The sequence below is a fragment of the Neoarius graeffei genome, chromosome 20 (assembly GCF_027579695.1).
Source record: "Neoarius graeffei isolate fNeoGra1 chromosome 20, fNeoGra1.pri, whole genome shotgun sequence".
Taxonomy (NCBI): Eukaryota; Metazoa; Chordata; class Actinopteri; order Siluriformes; family Ariidae; genus Neoarius; species Neoarius graeffei.
This window is the reverse complement of record NC_083588.1, coordinates 15,729,473-15,754,060: the sequence shown is the minus strand read 5'-3', so window position 1 is coordinate 15,754,060 and position 24,588 is coordinate 15,729,473. Positions and strand designations below refer to the sequence as shown.

At 43.5% G+C, this 24,588-nt stretch overlaps 1 protein-coding gene across 1 annotated transcript in view; it reads right to left on the bottom strand.

Annotated features, from left to right (window-relative positions):
- Nucleotides 1-1,203: 1,203 nt before the first annotated feature.
- The window catches only part of cog1 (component of oligomeric golgi complex 1), a 38,727-nt gene continuing 15,342 nt past the window's right edge, over nucleotides 1,204-24,588 (bottom strand). Inside the window, exons 9-14 of the mRNA XM_060901318.1 lie at nucleotides 21,346-21,507; nucleotides 21,109-21,233; nucleotides 20,870-20,978; nucleotides 4,512-4,621; nucleotides 4,332-4,413; nucleotides 1,204-1,432 (exon numbers count right to left, since the gene is read on the bottom strand). Of these exons, the coding sequence (XP_060757301.1) occupies nucleotides 1,295-1,432; nucleotides 4,332-4,413; nucleotides 4,512-4,621; nucleotides 20,870-20,978; nucleotides 21,109-21,233; nucleotides 21,346-21,507 (726 nt within the window). The 3' untranslated portion in view covers nucleotides 1,204-1,294. The remainder of the gene's footprint in view (nucleotides 1,433-4,331; nucleotides 4,414-4,511; nucleotides 4,622-20,869; nucleotides 20,979-21,108; nucleotides 21,234-21,345; nucleotides 21,508-24,588) is intronic.

Below are 24,588 nucleotides of genomic sequence, written 5' to 3'. Positions count from 1 at the left end.
TCATTTTATAGCTCAGAAATTCATACAAGACCAGCTACCATCGTAACATATTCTGTAAGAAACATATTCTATACCTAACTTTCAGCTTTTGTTTTAAAAAAACAAAATCGTAGATTTATAACTAAATTTGTATATGGCGTAGTGATTTTAAGTTGCTACTTTTGGTGAGGTAGTGACCTTGACCCTGAGGCTTTCCGTTTAGATCAAAACACACGATCATATTGGTTTTGGGTATGCGGAAAACGGCGTTACGACGGTGATCAAATATTTTGCATGATGTTTTATTACGGTTATGATTATTCTGTGAGCGCACCAATCCTTAGGTGTATAAAGTTACAACTTCGTCATAACTAGACTTTTCAGTGGACGACAAGCTTTTTAAGGGAATGCGATGTAGTCGACCATTTATCATGTCCCGGATCAAGCCACCATTTTTCCACAAATTTGCAAAATTTTTGCCAAATTCTGAAGAGAGTATTCACATCAAAGATTTAGTTTTATCTGTATTATTTCTTTCATCATTTTATTTCAAATTAAAACCAACATCATTCAAAACCGTATAGTTTATTGACTGAGTATATTTAGTGGGGTACCCCCACAGTACCCCGTTTCTGAGACAGACCCATATAGAATTTTGCATGTTCTCCCTAAGCGTGGGCTTCCTCCAGATTGTCCAGTTTCCTTCTAATTTTCTGGTATCCTGTACAAGTCGGTATTTATTTTTAGTTGGCTAAACTAAATTGCCCTGAGGTGTGAATAAGTGTGTGGATGGGAGTCTGCAATGGACTGGTATCTGATATCTAAGCTATATTCCCACCTTGTCCCCAGGATTTCTGGGAAAGGCTACAGATCTACAATGACGCAAACCAAGGCATGTGCTGAATGCTGAAAACGTAATAAAAATAAGTATATGCGTATGTAAAAGTGCAGTAATCAATGTAATTTATGATTATATGAAGTCAATCAAGTTGAGGTTTGGATTATTAAGTCTTTCACATTTATTTACACTCAGGAACACAAGTATGATATGAAAGTTTTTTCCCCCCTGAAATTATGGGATTTTCATGAATACCACATTTGTTGTGTAAACACTTCTGTAAGCTGTTCTTATTCAGCTTGATATACGAGACCCATTATGAGGTCATTTCTCTCTCTCTGACACACACACACCCATTTACTTCTATTATAAGAAATGCAAGCACATTTATCTCAAACCATATTTATTATATGTATATATTATTTATACAGAATGTGAAGAACACATTAAAACCCTTACACTTCACCCAAGAATAAATTATTTGGCCATGCCAGAAAGCCAGCCTAACTTGAAGAGGGAAGGGCCAACAGGTTCCTCTTCCTGATTGGCTAACTGCCTGAAGAGGTTCCCTGGGCGGAAGCTGTCTTCTGGAACGGGATTGGACGAAGGAGCAATCTGAAAAGAACAAGAACGAGGTGAAGTCGTCGGAAAAACTCCCATACGTGAACCAATATTACGATCAAGGCAAACTGTAAATATTCACTTCAAAACATGCCATTTCAAACTTCTTTTTTTACTGCGAAGCTGCGCCACAGGGACTTGACTTAATCGGTTTGATTTAAAAGTGGCCGAGTGCATCCTTACACTTTTAAGCCAGTATCTCACTGGGCTGCGACAGCCTGCGACTAGTTGGAGACACAACAATTGCGATAAAATATGTGAATCAGCGACAATTTTCACTTGGAATCACACTGAATTGATATTCGCATATTTTATCGCAATTGTTGTGTCTCCAACTAGTCGCAGGCTGTCGCAGCCCAGTGAGATACTGGCTGAAGAACTCGCACTTCCTGTCTCACGGAAACTGACTCGAGAAGGGTTCGCGACGGCCTTGCGACACCAGCGACGCATTTGCGGCTATTTTGAGAGAAATTTTGTCGCACGAATTTTTTGAACACGTTCAAAATTTCAGCGACGAAGGAGCGACACTTTGCGACTCATGCGAGGAAATTGAGAAGCCCCGCGAATGTTTCAAGACACTTTTGAAACTCTCTCGCGAATGACGTTCGCAATTTGTCGCAAGCTGTCGCAGCCCAGTGAGATACCCTTATAAAAATGCAAGGAACAAAGAAATACATGAATATTCAAAATGCCCTCAAATATTCCTGAACTCACCCCAGGCTTGTAGTACTCGAGTTCAGGACTCGTGACTTGACTTGGATTTCGACTTGAGCACTGAGGACTCGGACTCGTGCATTAACTGCATTCGGACTCGTAAATTGGAGACTCGGATTTTTTCCTTTATTTTTTGTAACATGCCATAATATATTTTTATTAGTGCTGTCAAGCGATTAAAATATTTAATCGCGATTAATGTCGCGACTGTCATAGTTAACTCGCGATTAATCGTAATTTAATCGCACATTTTTGTCACATGAAAAAACATTGTAATTCTCTTATCAGCATAAAAACGTGAATGGGCTTGCTTTGTATTGCAAAGCATAACACGTCTTGATACAGCTACTGCAAAGTGAAACCTAAGCCGAACACCGGGGCTGGCAAAAAAACCATGAGTGAAGTGATCTACTGTTTGAGTTAGTCTACAACTCTAATCAGAGAGACAGGTTACACAGTGACGGTAGGCTTGACATGCTTGATTATAATATAAAGTACACTATTCTATTAACTTTAAGTTGTTCGTTGATAAATATTGCATTGAATCTGATCTTTACTGTTTCAGCTCACTTAACACATTTTGTACTTTTACACTTTCTGCCTGTTGATGCGTCGCGCTGTCCAATCAGAGGCGGCCAAATTTGCATATTACAGGAAGGATTTCTGGGATAGCGTCGAGTTTACAGTTCAGAGGGATCTGGCTTCTTTAGACGCTGTCTTCTTAAAACTGAATAAATATTTAAAAAGAACCAAATGAGCCAGTCTTTTGAACGGCTCTTTTCAAAGAACGGATCACAAAGATGCGGATCCCATCAAAGAGCCATAAATCCCATCTCTACTAGCGCGCCCTGCCCGCGCTGGTTCTTTGGGGGAGGAGGGCAGAGGACTCTGGCTGTGCGGGGCGTGGCATTACAGTCTAGCTGCTCTCGGTTTTCTAAGCAAAGTCTCTGTTCCAAGTTCCTGGCAGTTTCAAAAGCTTATGAAAAACCTACATCATGTCACAGAGTGTTAATCTCGCAATAAAAAAATATCGCAGTTAAAATAGAGTCAAGTTAACGCGTTAATAACGCGACATTTTTGACAGCACTAATTTTTATACAAATTTTGTGCAAGAGAATGCACATCCACCTGTTCATACGTCATGTTCAGGAATAAACTAACGTCAATGGCGCTAAAATGCCTGGAGAGAACGCCCCTAGGATTGTCCGCTTTGCTAATACAGACTTCTCGTGCAGTGGGAAAAAGTACACTGCTGTGTGTTCCATATGTAGAAGAACTATCGAGGAGGCGACAGGGACAACCTCGAACTTCAGTCATCATTTGGCGAGACTCCACCCGGAGAAGGAAGTGACACGCTATGTTCATTGCTCTGTTGATAGCGGGGCTTGCTGGCTGAGCGATGAACTAGCTAGTGTTAACCCTCTCTCATGTTATTTGCCCTGTTGATAGTGGGCGGCGCTTGCTGAGCGATGAACAAGCTTTTTATCTGTAGCCTGTTAATTAAAACGGGGCAGTCGGGCAGGAACGTTCGTCCAACACAGCAGCAGAGACGGTTTCACATAAAGGCAGCAACAGCCACCGTCAAATAGTGCAGTTGGAGTCTTGTTCTCGGACTCGACTCGGAATTTTCTTTCATGACTCGAGACTGGACCCGGACTCGAGGTTTAGTGACTCGACTACAACAGCCAGCCAGTTACCTGCTACTAAAAAACAGCTTGCAATTTTCACTGGATTCTCCAGGCTGGCTTGTTCCATCACTGTTATATCTTGTACATTTTGAGTATGATATTACCAAGCAAACTGGAGAACTCACCTGCCCAGAGGACTAGTTAATAAACGAATCATTTCTTTCTCCTGGTCAGTGTTTATGTGAATGTCTGATAATCATAGACCTCAAACTCTTCCGCTAATTTCGAACTCACGCCACAAACGTGCAAAGCAGCGTATTGCAAACACTCTGAAAGCAAACTCACAGCACTGACACACATTATCTTTACTTCACCGAGATGTGGAAATCCGTCTCTCTAGAACATTGTAACAAAAGACTGAAAACGTAAAGCAAAAAAATTGCTCATTAATAGAAGAAGTAAAAACTTTCACCCTGCACAAAGATACTGCAGCTATTCTGAGTCAGCAAGCAGCATATACACACAAGCAACAATTTGTGATATACACTCACGAGCGGTCGAGCGATGTCCGACGCTCTAGATGATGATTTGGCTTTCCGGGAATTGGTCATACTTAGCGGCAGCAAGCCGAACCTGTCGGGAGGGAGGAAGAATCGCAGCAAGTTTATACCTCCATTCCAAAATGTTCACTTTCTCGAACAAGAAAATAAGCGAGTGTAAATGAGCCATACCGGATCTGACTGCTGGCCAACGGAAGGATGTTGTACGGCTCCTGTGAGCTCACGTTACTGCTTCTGGGAGTGAACTGCTTCTCTGCACCAGTTAAAAGGCCCAAGAGCACCTGGAAATTATGATAATGGTTATTCTGGTAAGACAGAAGACTGCGCTAATGAGATTACAGCCAGTGTTTGAGTTACGATATGAACTGAGCTCACCCAGTTCTGTCCAACATCAGACTCTCCATGTGGTTTGCGGGAACTGGGAATTGAAGTAGCCTCGTATTCTAAAGTTATAGCTACCTGTTTTAAGTGTAAATATTTCTCGGACGCATTCAAGAGTCTCCACGGTGCAATAGGAGCTCTCAGAAAACAATGATGTCAGGAGTCATGTCTAATTTGAGTTAAATAAAATGAGCTGCCGAGATGACTGATGAAAGTGTGGTTCTTTTTTTACTGACCTCAAATGTCTGGATCATTTCCTCATTAAGTTCAATCAATTTGACAGTAAATTCTGGAATAATTGTGCATTTACAGTAACAAGAAAACAAAACAAAACAAGAGTGCTCAGAGAGCACAATATCCCCCGCTGGCAACGAGGCCATAACTCTGTTAAAATGCGACTGAATTGAATGAAATTGCAATATGCATATTCAGGGATTGACATTAACTTTTAAACCCACTTGCCCTGGGGGGCAAATGGGGGTTAATTTCCACTTGCCTCACCCTCCAGTATTATCACTTGCCCCCTATTTTGTGAGTACTCCTTTTTTTTTTTTTTTAGGAAAACCATAGAATAGTGAATTACAACATAAAATGAAGAGCACACATTGAGGTGAAGTTTGGTTATTGATTAAGTTTATTATTAAAGGGGTACCAAATATAATATATACAGTTGCTGATGTGACAAAGTAACGTATTCTTAAGTATTCTATCAAATTTATATACTAGAAAACAACGAAATATCTTGGTAATTGTAAATATAATAGTCGGTACGCTAAACGGCACAAGAGTCGCCATTTTTAAAAGACCGTGACGTCAGCCCTACCCACTGCACTAGGAGAGAAGCGTGTAATCATGGCGTCGGGCGCATCAAGTGAAAGCGACAGCTCTGTCGAATCATACGAAGAGATCCCGCAAAAGACACGTCTGGAGGATCGTTACGCTTTCCATCGGTCCTGTTATTACACCCGAAAGCAACGCACTGTGGCATTGTGTAGCCGATCACTTACAATTCATCCTACTTTCCGATTCACACGTGCTATTCCCAACCTCAACGAGCCAACACAACTGGGCACATACATACGTCATGAGTGTTACGCAGAGAAAATGAACGTGCATTCTGATTGGATAAAATTTATATCATGACGGGCTGTTCAAACTGCGGAAATAGTTTGCTCGAGCTACTTTCAAAACACTATAACTTTCCAACCTTAGAACAAAAAACTTTTGTAAGTCTTGAATAAGGTTCGTTAATGTGCGTTTTATTGTTATATTTACTCTATATATTGCCCTCTGTTCCCCTTTAAGTTTGGTTCTTGGTTACTTTTTATTTGTAACGGACAATAACAATTTTATCCAAAATAGTTTTTCCTGCCTTAGTCGATTTATTTCCGTTTCACGTGCATGCAGCTGTCGTAAAGTTCAGTGTGTTTGTGTAGAACTCGCTCTCAGACCGTACGTTCATTACTCGATAATGTAGAAATCATAAAATAGAAGTCTATAACAAAGTTTGTATGAAGAAAACAATAGGGTGCCAAGACTTTTGAACAGTACTGTGTTTGAGAATATTTATATATCGTATTTTTTTTTTGGTACATCATCTACCTCTAGGTTTAAAAACCAAACCAAAAAAACAAAACAAAAACAGTGCTGCATCATGACAGACAGGATAATATTTGAGTTTAAAATTACCATTTAGTTTGTAGGTGGTGGGTGTTTTATACAGACCTGGCAACCTGTAACCGAATCAGTGCAGCTGGTGTGTCATGACCCAGCACGGGCCTTTTTTTTTTTTTTTTTAAATGTAGAAGTGGATGATATAACAAAGAAAAAAAAAAACCCTGATATATAAATATTTTGCACAGGACTGTGTTCCTCTGATAACAGAAACAAAGCTCCAGCTCTCTCTGCTCTTAATCTGTTCCGTTCTTTCAGGATTTATCGCACATGTCGCTCCTTGTTGAGTTTTTTATGCCCGAGTTGTTTGAAACCAATCTGGGCTTTCTGTGTCGAATAAGAAAGCGGCTTCACCTGTAAGAAAATCAAAACATGTTCATGAAGGAGCTGACTCGAATGCGAGGAGAAAAAAAAACAAAACAAAAAAACCCGAGATTCTTAAGCAAACTTTTCCATCCTGACTTCCGACTTTGTTTTTGTAAAATACATTTTAAATACAATCGTGAATTTCTCTGGAGTTTTCAGTCTGAGCTCCTCTCCTCGTATTCTTTAACCACTCGTTTCTTCGTTCTTGAAGCATTTGCTTCTATTTGTTCACATTTTTCTTGATAGCGGGGAGACGGTAATGCCTTTTATCTATTTCTGTGTTTGAACAAGCAAAAACAGCGCAAAAATTAGCCATATTGAAGACAGATTAAGCCTTGCCTGCATGAAAGACGGTGTCTGTCTGACCCCAGCTGTAATTATCACGTGATGCGTGACGTCATGCACACAGGGTCTATAAACAGTACGCATGGTTTTCCCCAAAGCGTTTTAGCGTATCGGGCCCGATACGCTTGCTCTGCCTGCCGATACGCTTAGTTGCTTGAGTTAAAATCCGATACGCTTAGATTTATACCGATACGTTAAATTTCCTGCCCACAACTAACTACAGTGGTGCTTTAAAGTTTGTGAACCCTTTAGAATTTTCTATATTTCGGCATAAATAGGACCTAAAACATCATCAGATTTTCACACAAGTCCTAAAAGTCGATAAAGAAAACCCAGTTAAACAAATGAGAAAAATATTATACTTGCTCATTTATTTATTAAGGAAAATGATCCAATATTACATATCTGTGAGTGGCAAAAGTATGTGAACCTTTGCTTTCAGTAGCTGGTCTGACCCCCTTGTGCAGCAATAACTGCAACTAAACATTTCCGGTAACTGTTGATCAGTCCTGCACACCGGCTTGGAGGAATTTTAGCCTGTTCCTATGTACAGAACAGCTTCAACTCTGGGATGCTGGTGGGTTTCCTCACATGAACTGCTCGCTTCAGGTCCTTCCACAACATTTCGATTGGATCAAGGTCAGGACTTCGACTTGGCCATTCCAAAACATTAACTTTATTCTTCTTTAACCATTCTTTGGTAGAACAACTTGTGTGCTTAGGGTCGTTGTCTTGCTGCATGACCCACCTTCTCTTGAGATTCAGTTCATGGACAGATGTTGTGACATTTTCCTTTAGAATTCGCTGGTATAATTCAGAATTCATTGCTCCATCAATGATGGCAAGCCGTCCTGGCCCAGATGCAGCAAAACAGGCCCAAACCATGATACTACCACCACCATGTTTCACAGATGGGATAGGGTTCTTATGCTGGAATGCAGTGTCTTCCTTTCTCCAAACATAACACTTCTCATTTAAACCAAAAAGTTCTATTTTAGTCTCATCCGTCCACAAGACATTTTTCCAATAGCCTTCTGGCTTGTCCACGTGATCTTTAGCAAACTGCAGATGAGCAGCAATGTTCTTTTGAGGAGGAGTGGCTTTCTCCTTGCAACCCTGCCATGCAAACCATTGTTGTTCAGTGTTCTCCTGATGGTGGACTCATGAACATTAACATTAGCCAATGTGAGAGAGGCCTTCAGTTGCTTAGAAGTTACCCTGGGGTCCTTTGTGACCTTGCTGACTATTACACGCCTTGCTCTTGGAGTGATCTTTGTTGGTCGACCACTCCTAGGGAGGGTAACAATGGTCTTGAATTTCCTCCATTTGTACACAATCTGCCTGACTGTGGATTGGTGGAGTCCAAACTCTTTAGAGATGGTTTTATAACCTTTTCCAGCCTGATGAGCATCAACAACGCTTTTTCTGACGTCCTCAGAAATCTCCTTTGTTCATGCCATGATACACTTCCACAAACATGTGTTGTGAAGATCAGACTTTGATAGATCCCTGTTCTTTAAATAAAACAGGGTGCCCACTCACACCTGATTGTCATCCCCTTGATTGAAAACACCTGACTCTAATTTCACCTTCAAATTAACTGCTAATCCTAGAGGTTCACATACTTTTGCCACTCACAGATATGTAATATTGGATCATTTTCCTCAATAAATAAATGACCAAGTATAATATTTTTGTCTCATTTGTTTAACTGGGTTCTCTTTATCTACTTTTAGGACTTGTGTGAAAATCTGATGATGTTTTAGGTCATATTTATGCAGAAATATAGAAAATTCTAAAGGGTTCACAAACTTTCAAGCACCACTGTAGATACATAGGAGAGCAAATAACAGATCCATTTACATATTGATCGATATTTGTGTTAAACAAGCCGTCTTTTTTCCCCAGTGTTTGTGTTGATTCTGTCAAAGTAATATGTCTGCGTGGTATGATGTAAACAAACTAATCTGTTGGCTACGTCAAGATCACGTGTTCAAACCGTCCAATAAAAATATCGAAAGAAAACGTCAGACATCCCGGAAGTTTCCGATTCATTATAAGCGATCTCATTGGCTGCCGATGTTGTCCCCGACCAGACGGACAAAGCCGACTGATTTTAATCACAAAAGTTTGACCTAGTCTATTATCATTATGGCTTCGATCAAAGATCGGTTGACTAAACGTCAACAAACCCACATGAGCGATGGCGCACAAAACCAGACGACTGTCACGACAACGAAAACATCAATTTTGATCACAGCGACTGGCTCAAAAAGCACTCGCTGGACAATTTGATCCCCATCAGCATGGATGACAGCGAGACGGACTATGAGAGCGCTGCCCAACATTGAGCCAAGCAAAAGCTGAGGAGAATTATCTCATCTCATCTCATCTTCTCTAGCCGCTTTATCCTTCTACAGGGTCGCAGGCAAGCTGGAGCCTATCCCAGCTGACTACGGGCGAAAGGCGGGGTACACCCTGGACAAGTCGCCAGGTCATCACAGGGCTGACACATAGACACAGACAACCATTCAAACTCACATTCACACCTACGGTCAATTTAGGGTCACCAGTTAACCTAACCTGCATGTCTTTGGACTGTGGGGGAAACCGGAGCACCCGGAGGAAACCCACGCGGACACGGGGAGAACATGCAAACTCCACACAGAAAGGCCCTCGCCGGCCCCGGGGCTCGAACCCAGGACCTTCTTGCTGTGAGGCGACAGCGCTAACCACTACACCACCGTGCCGCCCGCACAGGGAATCATTCTCATTCTCTCTAGCCCCTTTATCCTGTCCTACAGGGTCGCAGGCAAGCTGGAGCCTATCCCAGCTGACTACGGGCGAAAGGCAGGGTACAGCCTGGACAAGTCGCCAGGTCATCACAGGGCTGACACATAGACACAGACAACCATTCACACTCACATTCACACCTACGGTCAATTTAGAGTCACCAGTTAACCTAACCTGCATGTCTTTGGACTGTGGGGGAAACCGGAGCACCCGGAGGAAACCCACGCGGACACGGGGAGAACATGCAAACTCCACACAGAAAGGCCCTCGTCGGCCACGGGGCTCGAACCCGGACCTTCTTGCTGTGAGGCGACAGCGCTAACCACTACACCACCGTGCCGCCCCTGAGGAGAATTAATCTGCTTTAAAGGAACAGTCCACCGTACTTCCATAATGAAATATGCTCTTATCTGAATTGAGACGAGCTGCTCCGTACCTCTCCGAGCTTTGCGCGACCTCCCAGTCAGTCAGACGCAGTCAGACGCGCTGTCACTCCTGTTAGCAATGTAGCTAGGCTCAGCATGGCCAATGGTATTTTTTGGGGCTGTAGTTAGATGCGACCAAACTCTTGCGCGTTTTTCCTGTTTACATAGGTTTATATGACCAGTGACATGAAACAAGTTCAGTTACACAAATTGAAACGTAGCGATTTTCTATGCTATGGAAAGTGCGCACTATAATGACAGGCGTACTAACACCTTCTGCGCGCTTCGGCAGCGCATTGATATCTGAGCTCCGTATCAATGCGCTGCCGAAGCGCGCAGAAGGTGTTAGTACGCCTGTCATTATAGTGCGCACTTTCCATAGCATAGAAAATTGCCACGTTTCAATTTGTGTAACTGAACTTGTTTCATATCACTGGTCATATAAACCTATGTAAACAGGATAAACGCGGAAGAGTTTGGTCGCATCTAACTACAGCCCCAAAAAATACCATTAGCCATACTGAGCCTAGCTACATTGCTAACAAGAGTGACAGTGCGTCTGACTGCGTCTGACTGACTGGGAGGTCGCGCAAAGCTCGGAGAGGTACGGAGCAGCTCGTCTCAATTCAGATAAGAGCATATTTCATTATGGAAGTACGGTGGACTGTTCCTTTAAAGGAGTAGAAAATATAATTCATTAGTTTGGGTTTGCAGAAAGATTATGTACTTATAAACACTCTCACAAAGTGAAGTTGTCCAAATGTGTCTCATGTAGCATAATTTCAAATAATCATCATAAGCATTTTTGGCAGTGCGATGTCACTGGGATCCATTTAACAAAAGGCGGCTCTGGATTATTCTTTTGTTAAAGGCTCACAGCGACATCGCGCTGCCAAATACGCTTATCGTTATTCAAAATTATGCTACATTTGACACTTATTAACAAATTCTCTTCATGAACGTGTTTATAAGTACAGAATCTTTCTGCAAACTTAAATGTATGAATGAAGTTTTCTTTTCCTTTAAATATATGTTTTAATCTGAATCTAGTCCATTTAATAAAGTGCCAAAATTTAAACTTTATAATATGCAGTTGCCTTACTTTTCTTTTCAGTGTATCTTAGTTATACATATATTACGGTAATTGCATCAGAAACATTCTAAATCATTACAGTTATAGTAATACAGCAACTTATTTTAAGGTGGCAGTTCTGCGGTTCAGATCCCTTTGTGATCAACAGGAGGTCATGATGATCGATTCTCTTCATTGGACTGCATAAGATGGAGCAAACCGCTGTTCATATTTTCATGCACATTTTTGTTACAACACTACAACAACAAATCATAGATAATTAAGGGATCCCTGTAGATTTTCAATCTATCATATACCTCAGTAATCTATAACAAAACAGTTTAACTTGCATGAACTTTAAGGTGAAATTTCAAATGTGTATACATTAATACTATTTAGGCCAGAAATCATTGAAACACTGGTAAAATCGATCCTGTAATCATGGATCTAAAACCTCTCAGAGACCCTGAAAATGCACCCGAGAGCATCTATTTTCAAAAAATTTTCCCCCCTAGTTTCGCTTCGCGCCTTTGGCGCTCAATTGTCTGTGTATTATCAGGCCAGAATTTAGGGCTTTAATTTTTTTCTGGGGAAAACACTGGTACGCGTACCATACTACAACAACGGGGGTACAGTATATAAAATAACTTGCAAAGCAGTAAATGAAACTGAGACTAAGAAAGCAGCCAAGGCATAACGGCGGATACGTAGTGAGGGACGCTTTTAGGAACTGAAATAAAAGATCAAAAAGCCTTATTTTTGTGATGCTAGTTTGTAATGTATGCTCATTCCAACTTGCCCGAATGCATGTTTCACTTGTCCCGGGCAATCGGGCAGTCCTTAATGTTGAGCCCTGGTATTACCGACATATAACAAAGAATCCTGTCAAGTTTTGTGAAATTCCTCCAAAAATTGTGAGAGGAGTTGATTTCAGAAGGCGAGTACCCTTCCCGAGACGGATGGATGGACGGACGGACATCGCCATGACATAATCCCCCTTTGGGCCTTTCAGCCAGCGGGGGATAAAAAAAAAAAACCCAAACTGGTTCATTTCCTGTTTGAGACTCGAGGGCCAAGATACTCCCATTTAACTGAGATTTTCTCTATTTTATATAAATTACGTGTGACAAAATGAAGCAAGAAATCTAAAAGATTTATACGTATGGCCCCCTGAATATACAGAACGAACGGTACAATTTCAACCCATGGCCAAGATTTTACAAGTGTACTTGGAAGTTGTAAAGTTCAACACCATTCTTCCAAAAGCTATTCCCTCAGTCTGTGTTTTAAAGGGGAACAGAGGGCAATATATAGAGTAAATATAACAATAAAACACACATTAACGAACCTTATTCAAGACTTACAAAAGTTTTTTGTTCTAAGGTTGGAAAGTTATAGTGTTTTGAAAGTAGCTCGAGCAAACTATTTCCGCAGTTTGAACAGCCCGCCATGATATTAATTTTATCCAATCAGAATGCACGTTCATTTTCTCTGCGTAACACTCATGACGTATGTATGTGCCCAGTTGTGTTGGCTCATTGAGGTTGGGAATAGCACGTGTGAAATACCTGTTTCTGCCTCTTGCGACGATTTTGCAAGTCCACGGGTGGCGCCTATCTCATTGCAGCAAATAAATTCTGCTGGACTCGTGAGTAACTCCACGTTACATTTTCCGCACGAGCACCACGCCGTGTCACCTGCACGCAGACGCTCTGCCCCACGCTCGCCATGCCCATGGTCAGCACCAGTCTCATCCTCGCCGTCATCCGAGCTTTCTTCTCTTATTTCATCACCGGAGTCGAGAGTACCTCTCCTAGCTATTTTAAGTTCGTTTCTTAAGACAAGGATTTTTTAAGATGTTACCTTGTTGACAGTTTCGGCGAGAATCTTCCGCCTTCTTCAAAACAGTCACCAGATGTCGAGTGGTGACGTGCCTTATCAGCTGATGTTACGCTACGGAACGAACTTAAAATAGCTTTAATAGTTAGACATAATTAACTTCCACTACATAGTACCTCTCCTAGGTTCAAACTGGTACCCTTCTAAGCCATAGCCTGCTTGCAGTGTGTCTTGCGGGATCTCTTCGTATGATTCGACAGAGCTGTCGCTTTCACTTGATGCGCCCGACGCCATGATTACACGCTTCTCTCCTCTATTTTGGAGAGTTCCGCTAGTGCAGTGGGTAGCGCTGACGTCACGGTCTTTTAAAAATGGCGACTCTTGTGTGGTTTAGCGTATAAAGTATTACATTTACAATTACCAAGATATTTCGTTGTTTTCTAGTATATAAATTTGATAGAATACTTAAGAATACGTTACTTTGTCACATCAGCAACTGTATATATTATATTTGGTACCCCTTTAATGATGGCGGTGGAGCTCGCTGTTTAACTCGAGCTCCAAAATCTCCTGTAGGTGTTCAAACAGGTTATGATTGAGTGACTGAAATGCCATGGCTTATGATTTTATATCATTTTCATGTACACGGGGCAGAGTCAACCTGAAGAGACCACTCCCATCAGGAAGGAAATGTTTCACGACAGGATAAAGGATCACTCAAAAGAACTTAAAAAAAAAAAAAAAAAATTTATATATATATATATATACACACATATACACACACACACACACACACTCACCGGCCACTTTATTAGGTACACCATGCTAGTAACGGGTTGGACCCCCTTTTGCCTTCAGAACTGCCTCAATTCTTCGTGGCATAGATTCAACAAGGTGCTGGAAGCATTCCTCAGAGAGTTTGGTCCATATTGACATGATGGCATCACACAGTTGGCGCAGATTTGTCGGCTGCACATCCATGATGCGAATCTCCCGTTCCACCACATCCCAAAGATGCTCTATTGGATTGAGATCTGGTGACTGTGGAGGCCATTTGAGTACAGTGAACTCATTGTCATGTTCAAGAAACCAGTCTGAGATGATTCCAGCTTTATGACATGGCGTATTATCCTGCTGAAAGTAGCCATCAGAAGTTGGGTACATTGTGGTCATAAAGGGATGGACATGGTCAGCAACAATACTCAGGTAGGCTGTGGCGTTGCAACGATGCTCAATTGGTACCAAGGGGCCCAAAGAGTGCCAAGAAAATATTCCCCACACCATTACACCACCACCACCAGCCTGAACCGTTGATACAAGGCAGGATGGATCCATGCTTTCATGTTGTTGACGCCAAATTCTGACCCTACCATTCGAATGTCGCAGCAGAAATCGAGACTCATCAGACCAGGCAACGTTTTTCCAATCTTCTATTGTCCAATTTCGATGAGCTTGTGCAAATTGTAGCCTCAGTTTCCTGTTCTTAGCTGAAAGGAGTGGCACCCGGCGTGGTCTTCTGCTGCTGTAGCCCATCTGCCTCAAAGTTCGACGTACTGTGCGTTCAGAGATGCTCTTCTGCCTACCTTGGTTGTAACGGGTGGTTATTTGAGTCACTGTTGCCTTTCTATCAGCTTGAACCAGTCTGGCCATTCTCCTCTGACCTCTGGCATCAACAAGGCATTTCCGCCCACAGAACTGCCGCTCACTGGATATTTTTTCTTTTTCGGACCATTCTCTGTAAACCCTAGAGATGGTTGTGCATGAAAATCCCAGATGATCAGCAGTTTCTGAAATACTCAGACCAGCCCTTCTGGCACCAACAACCATGCCACGTTCAAAGTCACTCAAATCACCTTTCTTCCCCATACTGATGCTCGGTTTGAACTGCAGGAGATTGTCTTGACCATGTCTACATGCCTAAATGCACCGAGTTGCCGCCATGTGATTGGCTGATTAGAAATTAAGTGTTAACGAGCAGTTGGACAGGTGTACCTAATAAAGTGGCCGGTGAGTGTATATATAAATAAATAAATGGGAAAAAAAAAAAAACACTGGATCATCTTTAATGCGTTTATTCAACCTCACCTGGTGTTTATCCAGTTGTCACCTGTCTAGTATCTGTGAGCCTGTGCTCACAACAGGCTCCGATTCTTGTTCTTGGCTGACAGGTGTGGATCTGCCTTAAAGGGGAACTGAAGTCATTTTTAAACTTACTTTATTTCTTAATTAACGTGTTATTCAATTACATTTTCGGTTTTAGTAACCTTATATCGTGACTCATATTGGCAACTAATCGCAATTAAATGGTATACTTATCAGCCTATTCGGTTTTTAGCCATGTTGAATTGAGTTCGTTTGGCCCACGGCAGGCGCCGCTTATCCGCACGATCTTCACGAGACTTGTGCAAGACTTCGAAACATGACGTGTCAGCGCCGCCATTTTGAAAACTGTTTTCCAAACGAAATATCGCACAAAAACGAGTTTAAATGACGATTACTGTGTCTCATCTCATCATCTCTAGCCGCTTTATCCTGTTCTACAGGGTCGCAGGCAAGCTGGAGCCTATCCCAGCTGACTACGGGCGAAAGGCGGGGTACACCCTGGACAAGTCGCCAGGTCATCACAGGGCTGACACATATGACGCTTTTCCACTACCAACGCGGCTGAGTCGTGCCGTGCGGAGTTGGGCTGAGTCGAGCTGAGTGGGGCTGTTGGAGTTGCATTTCGACTACAACCGCGCTGAACCGTGCTGGCTGGAAGTGGGTGGACACATTGGGTGGAGTTAGCGAAAGTGGGTGGACGTCACGTGATGTCGTTAGGCGGCGCAAACAGTGACATCAGTGATCTTTTAAGCGGTAGTCTCACGACCCGGATAGTAAACAATAAACATGGAGGACATGGAGTCGTTAGTGTTGCTGGTCTTGGTGCTGTGGCTTGTTGTCACCAACAACGCGAACAGATACTGGCAAGAGCGTATAGATGAGGCGAGGCGCATAAGGCTTCATAATTCTCGTAATTCGTAATTCTCCTTCTTCCGGGTTTACGGTGTTTACAGATCCCAGTGTGCTCGCGGGGCGTGTGTGGGCATGTGAGGACACACCTCCTCACCAATCAGTGCACAGGGGAGTGTCTGCTCACGCCCCTAGCCTCACTCGGCTCGGTTTGGCTCGCTTCAGCCCCACTCCAAAACCGTGCGAGTTTTGGGGGCTAAGCAGGGCTGAAGCGAGCTGAGTCGTGCTGTTCTGAGATAGTCGAAAGGCGAGCCGTGTCGGGCTGAAGTGAGCTGAAGCAAGCTGAAGTGAGCTGAAAAAGGGTAGTGGAAAAGGGCCAATAGACACAGACAACCATTCACACTCACATTCACACCTACGGTCAATTTAGAGTCACCAGTTAACCTAACCTGCATGTCTTTGGACTGTGGGGGAAACCGGAGCACCCGGAGGAAACCCACGCGGACACGGGGAGAACATGCAAACTCCGCACAGAAAGGCCCTCGCCGGCCACGGGGCTCGAACCCGGACCGTCTTGCTGTGAGGCGACAGCGCTAACCACTACACCACCGTGCCGCCCACGATTACTGTGTATTTTTTTCAAACTTTCCTGATCGCTATCAAAACAAACAAAACTTGATTTTGCTTGATTACGTCAGCATTCGAAAGAGGACGCGCGCGTCTTTTGAAGACGTTGGTAGATGTTGCCCTGTGTCCGAAATCGCTCCCTACTCACTATATAGGGCACTATATAGCGAGGACGCCATTTTGTAGTGCAGGATTATTTACACCCTATATAGAGAGCGTGCACGTGACGTCACGTGATATTTGTTTATCTGCCATCTTGGACGGCATGGCCGCGCACAGAACTTAGACGAACCCGTTCTAATTATCAAATGTGTGGGAGTAGATCTTTCGAGAACGGTTATATCTTGTTCAGCATTTGGTTGTACCAATAGACAGGGCCAAAAGGAGGGCCTGTCATTTTATAGATTCCCCGCAGACGAGGAGAGACGCGCAAAATGGGTGTCCGCTGTGCGAAGAGAAAACCGGTACCCCAGTTCTACCAGCTGAATTTGCACCACCTATCACCAAGTTGTGATCAAAAAAATATAACTGGTTTTCACATGGACGTGTAATATTAATGTTCTTAATAAAATATGTATACAAATGCATAACTTGTTTATAAAGTTCTTCCTATCAGATTGTGTAAAGTACTGAAAAAGAATATGCATGTTATTTTAGGCACATAGAGGTGCAAGAAAATATATTTTTTTAATTTGTTTGAATATAGAAGCTGGACATATCTGTGACCCCTATACATTTATATCTGATATTGAATAATAATTCTGCACAGATAAAGATAGCGGTGATTTGTGATATTTTTTTTTTCAGACAAAAACATACATATTTACAACCCTGTCATTATCTGGAACGGAGTTTAGATTACGAACATTCTTACGATAAAACGTCCTGCATAGTCTCTTTATGATAAACGTCTTAACGCCACTTACCCGTGAGGTTATCAAGTAGACATTCTTCTTCGGAACCTTCCAGAGGTATAGTTGGGATACCCATCCCGCAACAAAATATTTATAAGCTTCCAGGCTCTTGTAAGCTTTGAGGGCTTTGCCAGTGTAACACAATTCACGATCAACAAGAAAATTGTAAATGTCGTAGTAGGCCAGATCGGGCAAATCGCCGGCACCGCAGCTCCGAATTTCCCTGAACAAGGATTGCAGCAAGTTGTACGGATCTGCAATCCCCAACCTGGAACGCTTTTCCACGTAATGCTGCCTCACGTCACCTTCAAGATGCTGAACAAACTTAGACAAGTTATCGCGCGATGTAGATGGGGTATTTTCCGAATTTTCTTGGGGATTACTCCCTGGATCCATTACGCTTGCGCAAGGTAAACAATCCTGAAGCCGTCCAATATGGCGGCGTACACACGGACGGGTCACGTGACTGCACATCGTCTATAGCGCGCTCAAAGTATCCAACAATGCATCACGAAAAGTAGTGTACAACCGATGGTCAGTAACCAAAGCGATATATCCCATCATGCATTGCGGTCGCGCTGAAAGAAATCAAATTAAAAAGTCGCAAATCTGAGTTGATAAAAGGCAGCGGCAAAGAAGAAAGTATTCAGCCTTGATTTCAAAAGAACTGAAAGACGCAGGTACTTTGTATTAGGAAATGCTCTCAGTATCATATGGATTTATCACAAAAATACATGCATGTATTTATTTATTATTTTGAAAACCCACCAGCCGGCTGATCTGGCACGTTTTAATTGTGCGACAGTAATGACGTAAATACCAGCGCGACGCAGTAGTGTCCGAAAGCGTTTTTTCAGTTTACCGATGAGCTCACTATATAGTCCTCTACATAGTAATTCCGTATATAGTGAGTAGTGAACGATTTCAGACACAGGGTTGGTCACTTCTGCTGTACGTTTTACTTCCGTCCTACGATGTCTCGCACAGGTCTCGACGAATCTCGTTTACGGCCATTGCTTTAACATATGGACTGATATATTACATAGCGCAGTGATTCTCAAACTGTGGTACGCGTACCACTAGTGGTACGCGGGCTCCATTCTAGTGGTACGCCAAAGAATCACTTAATTAAATATAAATAAAATTTAAAAAATAAAATAAAACGTGAAATACTATCCATAATATCCGAATGGATGAAAATACCTTATCAACCGATGACAAGAAAATGAAAGGAGATACAAATTAAGTTAATAATTTAAAAAAGTTTGCAAGTGCTTCTGGGTAGCCATACGTAGCGTACGTACGCATTCCCGCTGACAGACGGTTATCCGCCATTGGTAGACTAGGCTGTGATGGGAAAAGGTGGAGGTGGCTTTGCTAATTATGACGAGTAGGACAAAATTACTGTCATGGCTTAAATCCGCGAATGCGAGCATGGATCAGGGGAGAGGGAGAACTGAAGAGGACATGTGTGAGCCGAGCGCAGATGCTAACGACAGTGGCAAAACCAGCCCCAGAACTGCTAACAAACGGCAGAAACCAGTGAGGAGGAAGTATGACGAAAAATACATAATTCATTTGGAGCGGGACAGAGGAGCTGCCCAGGCCGCAGTGTGTTGTATGCGGCGATGTTCTGAGCAATGAGTCCATGAAACCATCGCATCTCAAACGGCATCTTACAACCAAACACACAGCACTAAAGGACAAACCAATGGATTTTTTTTTTACGAAAACGTGATGAACTGAAGCAGTCCAAGTCCACCATTCTGTCCTATGGTACACCCGTAGCCAAAGCACAGGAAGCTTCATATCGTGCCAGCCTCCTGATCGCCAGAGCCGGTAAGCCGCACACAATCAGGGAACTGCTGTGTTTGGCATTAGCTAAAGAGATGACACGTATCATGTGTGGAGAGAAAGCTGCCAGAGAGTTAAACTTGGTGCCGCTTTCAAATGACACCGTGTCAAGGAGAATAAACGACACGGCTGACGATGTTAAAAAGACACTGATTGAGCGCATTAAGAACAGTAGATAGTTTACCATACAGCTTGATGAGACTACAGATGTTGCAGATTTGGCCAATTTATTTGATTCATTATTTAAGTACAGTGTTTTATTTTCCTATATTTAAACACAGTGTTACTGTTCAAAGTACTGTGTGTAATGTTACAGTGGCCAACAATATTAAATATACTTGTTAAATAAAACCTCCGCCTTGTTTTTAATGAATACTTAGGCGTACTACGCTACTGTCTTTTAATGTTGGTCATTATGGTGGTACTTGGAGAGCCAAGTATTTTCTGAGGTGGTACTTGGTGAAAAACGTTTGAGAACCACTGACATAGCGCATTTCAAAACACTCCTAACTTGCTATAGCAGTGACAAAATAGCGATCAAAAATACATTCCTATATTTAATAAAATGAGATAAATAGAATTTTGGTAATAAAAAAAAAAAAAAAAATTTGCCTTCAGTTCCCCTTTAACCTCCTAGGGCTTAGCGGTCACATGCGTGGACAGCACTTTATGGAAATTCGGAACGAGAATCCACATATGTGGACATACTTTTTCTCTAAAAGTACATCTTATCAAAAGATGATGCTTAGTTTTTATCCTAATCAGGTTCTAATAAGGGGCGGCATGGTGGTGTAGTGGTTAGCGCTGTCGCCTCACAGCAAGAAGGTCCTGGGTTCGAGCCCTGTGGCCGGCAAGGGCCTTTCTGTGTGGAGTTTGCATGTTCTCCCCGTGTCCGCGTGGGTTTCCTCCGGGTGCTCCGGTTTCCCCCACAGTCCAAAGACATGCAGGTTAGGTTAACTGGTGACTCTAAATTGACCGTAGGTGTGAATGGTTGTCTGTGTCTATGTGTCAGCCCTGTGATGACCTGGCGACTTGTCCAGGGTGTACCCCGCCTTTCGCCCGTAGTCAGCTGGGATAGGCTCCAGCTTGCCTGCGACCCTGTAGAACAGGATAAAGCGGCTGGAGATAATGAGATGAGATGAGGTTCTAATAAGCCCAAATAGCAAAGAGAAATAAAAAATGCATGTAAAAAAACAGCTTGGGCCTTAGGAGGTTAAGGTTTGAGACGCTGAGATATTGTTCTCCTCGCCGTTTGAGTTACTGCGGCCTCTGGTAGCATGTGCTTACCGACGTCCTCTGAGTCAGACGGTTCAGGTTGCTGTTCAGATGAGGCGTGAAGACATCCAGGTCAAACGGATCGATGTGGCTCTCCACAGCATCGCAAATCTGCTGGATCCTGAAATACAGACGACGGGCACAACGCCGCTGAAGAGAAACCACGATGTTCTACAAGATTTAGTCAAATCTCACATGTGCTGGTAATGAATGGCTATGAGCCTTCATAACAATGCTGTATGTTCTCGTACCTGGGCTGCACGTGTGAGCGTGAGCTCCTGGTGTCCTCTAACCGAGCTGTTAAAGCAGCGCTGAGGTAACGCACGTCAAACAGCAGCTGCAGGCCTCGATTTTGAGTGATTGGGGGTGCTGCGTCCTACAACCACAGACAGAGACAAAAATAAAAAGATGATGTAAGAAGACAGCGAAAGTGACGATCAAATAAAAGGGAACAAGAACGAAGACAGACATAAATTAAAAAGACAGACCTTGTTTTGCGGAGGCTGAGTGAGCTTGTCGTATTCCGTGAGCACCTGATCCAGACAGGTTCGCAGCAGCTCGGTCAGCGTGATCCTAGGCACGGCATGACCTCCAACCTTATTCACCTCCAGGCACAGGTGAAAGAGCAAAGACTGGACGTACCACGAGGGCTGAAGAGACAAACGCACACGTTTCGTGCTTACTGAGATGAGATAGGTACCAAGGATGATAACCATTTAAAGGTCATAGGCAACGGTCGGAGGTGAAACGTAGAATGTCAACTTTATTGTCCAGAAGAACGACCCAAAAAGCGAATTCAATCTTCCTGGTGTCTAATTTGCACCCTAAAATTGAATAAAACGCTTAAAATATACTGTTTTGCTCAATTTCCGAAGGTTTGTTTACATCTCACTTATGCGCACTTTCACCGCCAGGGGACCGTCGTCGTGACGTCATTTAAGCCAAACAGACCGGGAGCAGCTCTGTGTTTACCTGCGAACCGAGCACACGTGTACGGATTTTGGTCGTGAGAGGTTGTGTAAAATGTCAAAGCGACAGCGATTTTGAAGCAGGAACTCTCCAAATGAAATATCGAGAGGTGAATGTGGCTCACTGGTTTGACCGTGCGGCCTCGGAATCGGACAGTGACTCTGATCGCGGTGACCCCGGACCTCAACAAGACTCGCGCTCAAACAATTGATCCTGGTAGTTATGATAAATTCCTACTTTCGTCGTAATACTAAATAAAAGCCCTTTTGAAGAATAATTAAACCGCCCTCGCTAGTGGTTATACACTATATTGCCAAAAGTATTTACTCACCCATCCAAATTATCGGAATCAGGTGTTCCAATCACTTCCATGGCCACAGGTGTATAAAATCAAGCACCTAGGCATGCAGACTGTTTTTACAAACATTTGTGAAAGAATGGGTCGCTCTCAGGAGCTCAGTGAATTCCAGCGTGGATAGGATGCCACCTGTGCAACAAATCCAGTCGTGAAATTTCCTCGCTCCTAAATATTCCACAGTCAACTGTCAGCTGTATTATAAGAAAATGGAAGTGTTTGGGAATGACAGCAACTCAGCCACGAAGTGGTAGGCCACGTAAACTGACGGAGTGGGGTCAGCGGATGCTGATGCGCATAGTGCGAAGAGGTCGTCAACTTTCTGCAGAGTCCATCACTACAGACCTCTATACTTCATGTGGCCTTCAGATTAGCTCAAGAAAAGTGCGCAGAGAGCTTCATGGAATGGGTTTCCATGGTCGAGCAGCTGCATCCAAGCCATACATCAAGTGCAATGCAAAGCGTCGGATGCAGTGGTGTAAAGCACGCCGCCACTGGACTCTAGAGCAGTGGAGACGCGTTCTCTGGAGTGACGAATCGCGCTTCTCCATCTGGCAATTTGATGGACGAGTCTGGGTTTGGCGGTTGCCAGGAGAACGGTACTTGTCTGACAGCATTGTGCCAAGTGTAAAGTTTGGTGGAGGGGGGATTATGGTGTGGGGTTGTTTTTCAGGAGCTGGGCTTGGCCCCTTAGTTCCAGTGAAAGGAACTCGGAATGTTTCAGCATACCAAGATATTTTGGACAATTCCATGCTCCCAACTTTGTGGGAACAGTTTGGAGCTGGCCCCTTCCTCTTCCAACATGACTGTGCACCAGTGCACAAAGCAAGGTCCATAAAGACATGGATGACAGATGCCCCTTTTCCACCAAAGCAGTTCCAGGGCTGGTTCGGGGCCAGTGCTTAGTTTGGAGCCGGGTTTTCTGTTTCCACTGACAAAGAACTGGCTCTGGGGCCAGAAAAACCGGGTCCAGGCTAGCACCAACTCTCTGCTGGGCCAGAGCAAAGAACCGCTTACGTCAGCGGGGGCGGCGGAGTTGTTAAGACCAACAACAATAACAAGACCGCCAAAGATTGCCATTTTTAAGCGACGAGAAACAGCAGCTGTACAAACGCGAAGTCATCCATTATTATTATTATTGTTGTTGCTGCTGCTGCTGCTTCCGTGTTGTTTTTGCTTCGATATTCACGCCAAGGTTTATGCAAACGTAGCGACGTAACTGACGTATACAGCGAAGTAATGACGTGGCTTCCCTTAGCACCGCGAGCTATGGAAAAGCAAACTGGTTCTCAGCTGGCTCGCAAGTTGAACGAGTTGTGAACCAGCACCAGCACTGACCCCGAACCAGCCCTGGAACTGATTTGGTGGAAAGGGGTAAGAGTCTGGTGTGGATGAACTTGACTGGCCTGCACAGAGTCCTGACCTCAACCCGACAGAACACCTTTGGGATGAATTAGAGCGGAGACTGAGAGCCAGGCCTTCTCGTCCCAACATCAGTGTGCGACCTCACAAATGGGCTTCTGGAAGAATGGTCAAAAATTCCCATAAACACACTCCTAAACCTTGTGGACAGCCTTCCCAGAAGAGTTGAAGCTGTTCTAGCTGCAAAGGGTGGACCGACGTCATATTGAACCCTATGGATTAGGAATGGGATGTCACTTAAGCTCATATGTGAGTCAAGGCAGGTGAGCGAATACTTTTGGCAATATAGTGTAGGTAATGATTACTTGACAGTGCGCCGGTAGGCCACATTAGCCTGCCGTCCACGGCATTATACTATTTATAGCCTACTTTAAGCGAGGAAATATCCCTTTGTCTCATTTCCACAATGATTGTCCAGGATCCCTCAGGATTCTTGACTTGTCAAGTGCAAGCAAAAGTAAAAATGTTTACCTCCAATCTTCTCCTTTTTGCTTGTGTATGGCTGGTCCGTTTCTTCTTTGACTGCTTGATTTTGTTTCACGCGCACAATCCACTCTCTCCACCTTGTCTCCTCTACTGGAAAAAAACAACCCTCCGGCTTCACGCACACAATCCACTCTCTCCGCCTCGTCTCCTCTTTCGGAAAAAGCCAACCCACTCGCTCCGCCTCTTCTCCTTTTTCGGAAAAAGCCAACCCACTCGCTCCGCCTCTTCTCCTTTTTCAGAAAAAGCCAACCCACTCGCTCCGCCTCTTCTCCTTTTTCGGAAAAAGCCAACCCACTCGCTCCGCCTCTTCTCCTCTCTCGGAAAAAGGTAAAAACTTCTTCCTGAACCGGTCCTGTTGTTACAGTTCACTGCACAACAATAAGGCATGGGGTTTTCTTTGGAAATTCCCGAACGCACGTCTGCACTCAAGCCGAACAGCAATGCAAGTAAACAGAAGTGGACTCAACTCAAGCGGTTTGTTTGTCTTAAATGACGTCAC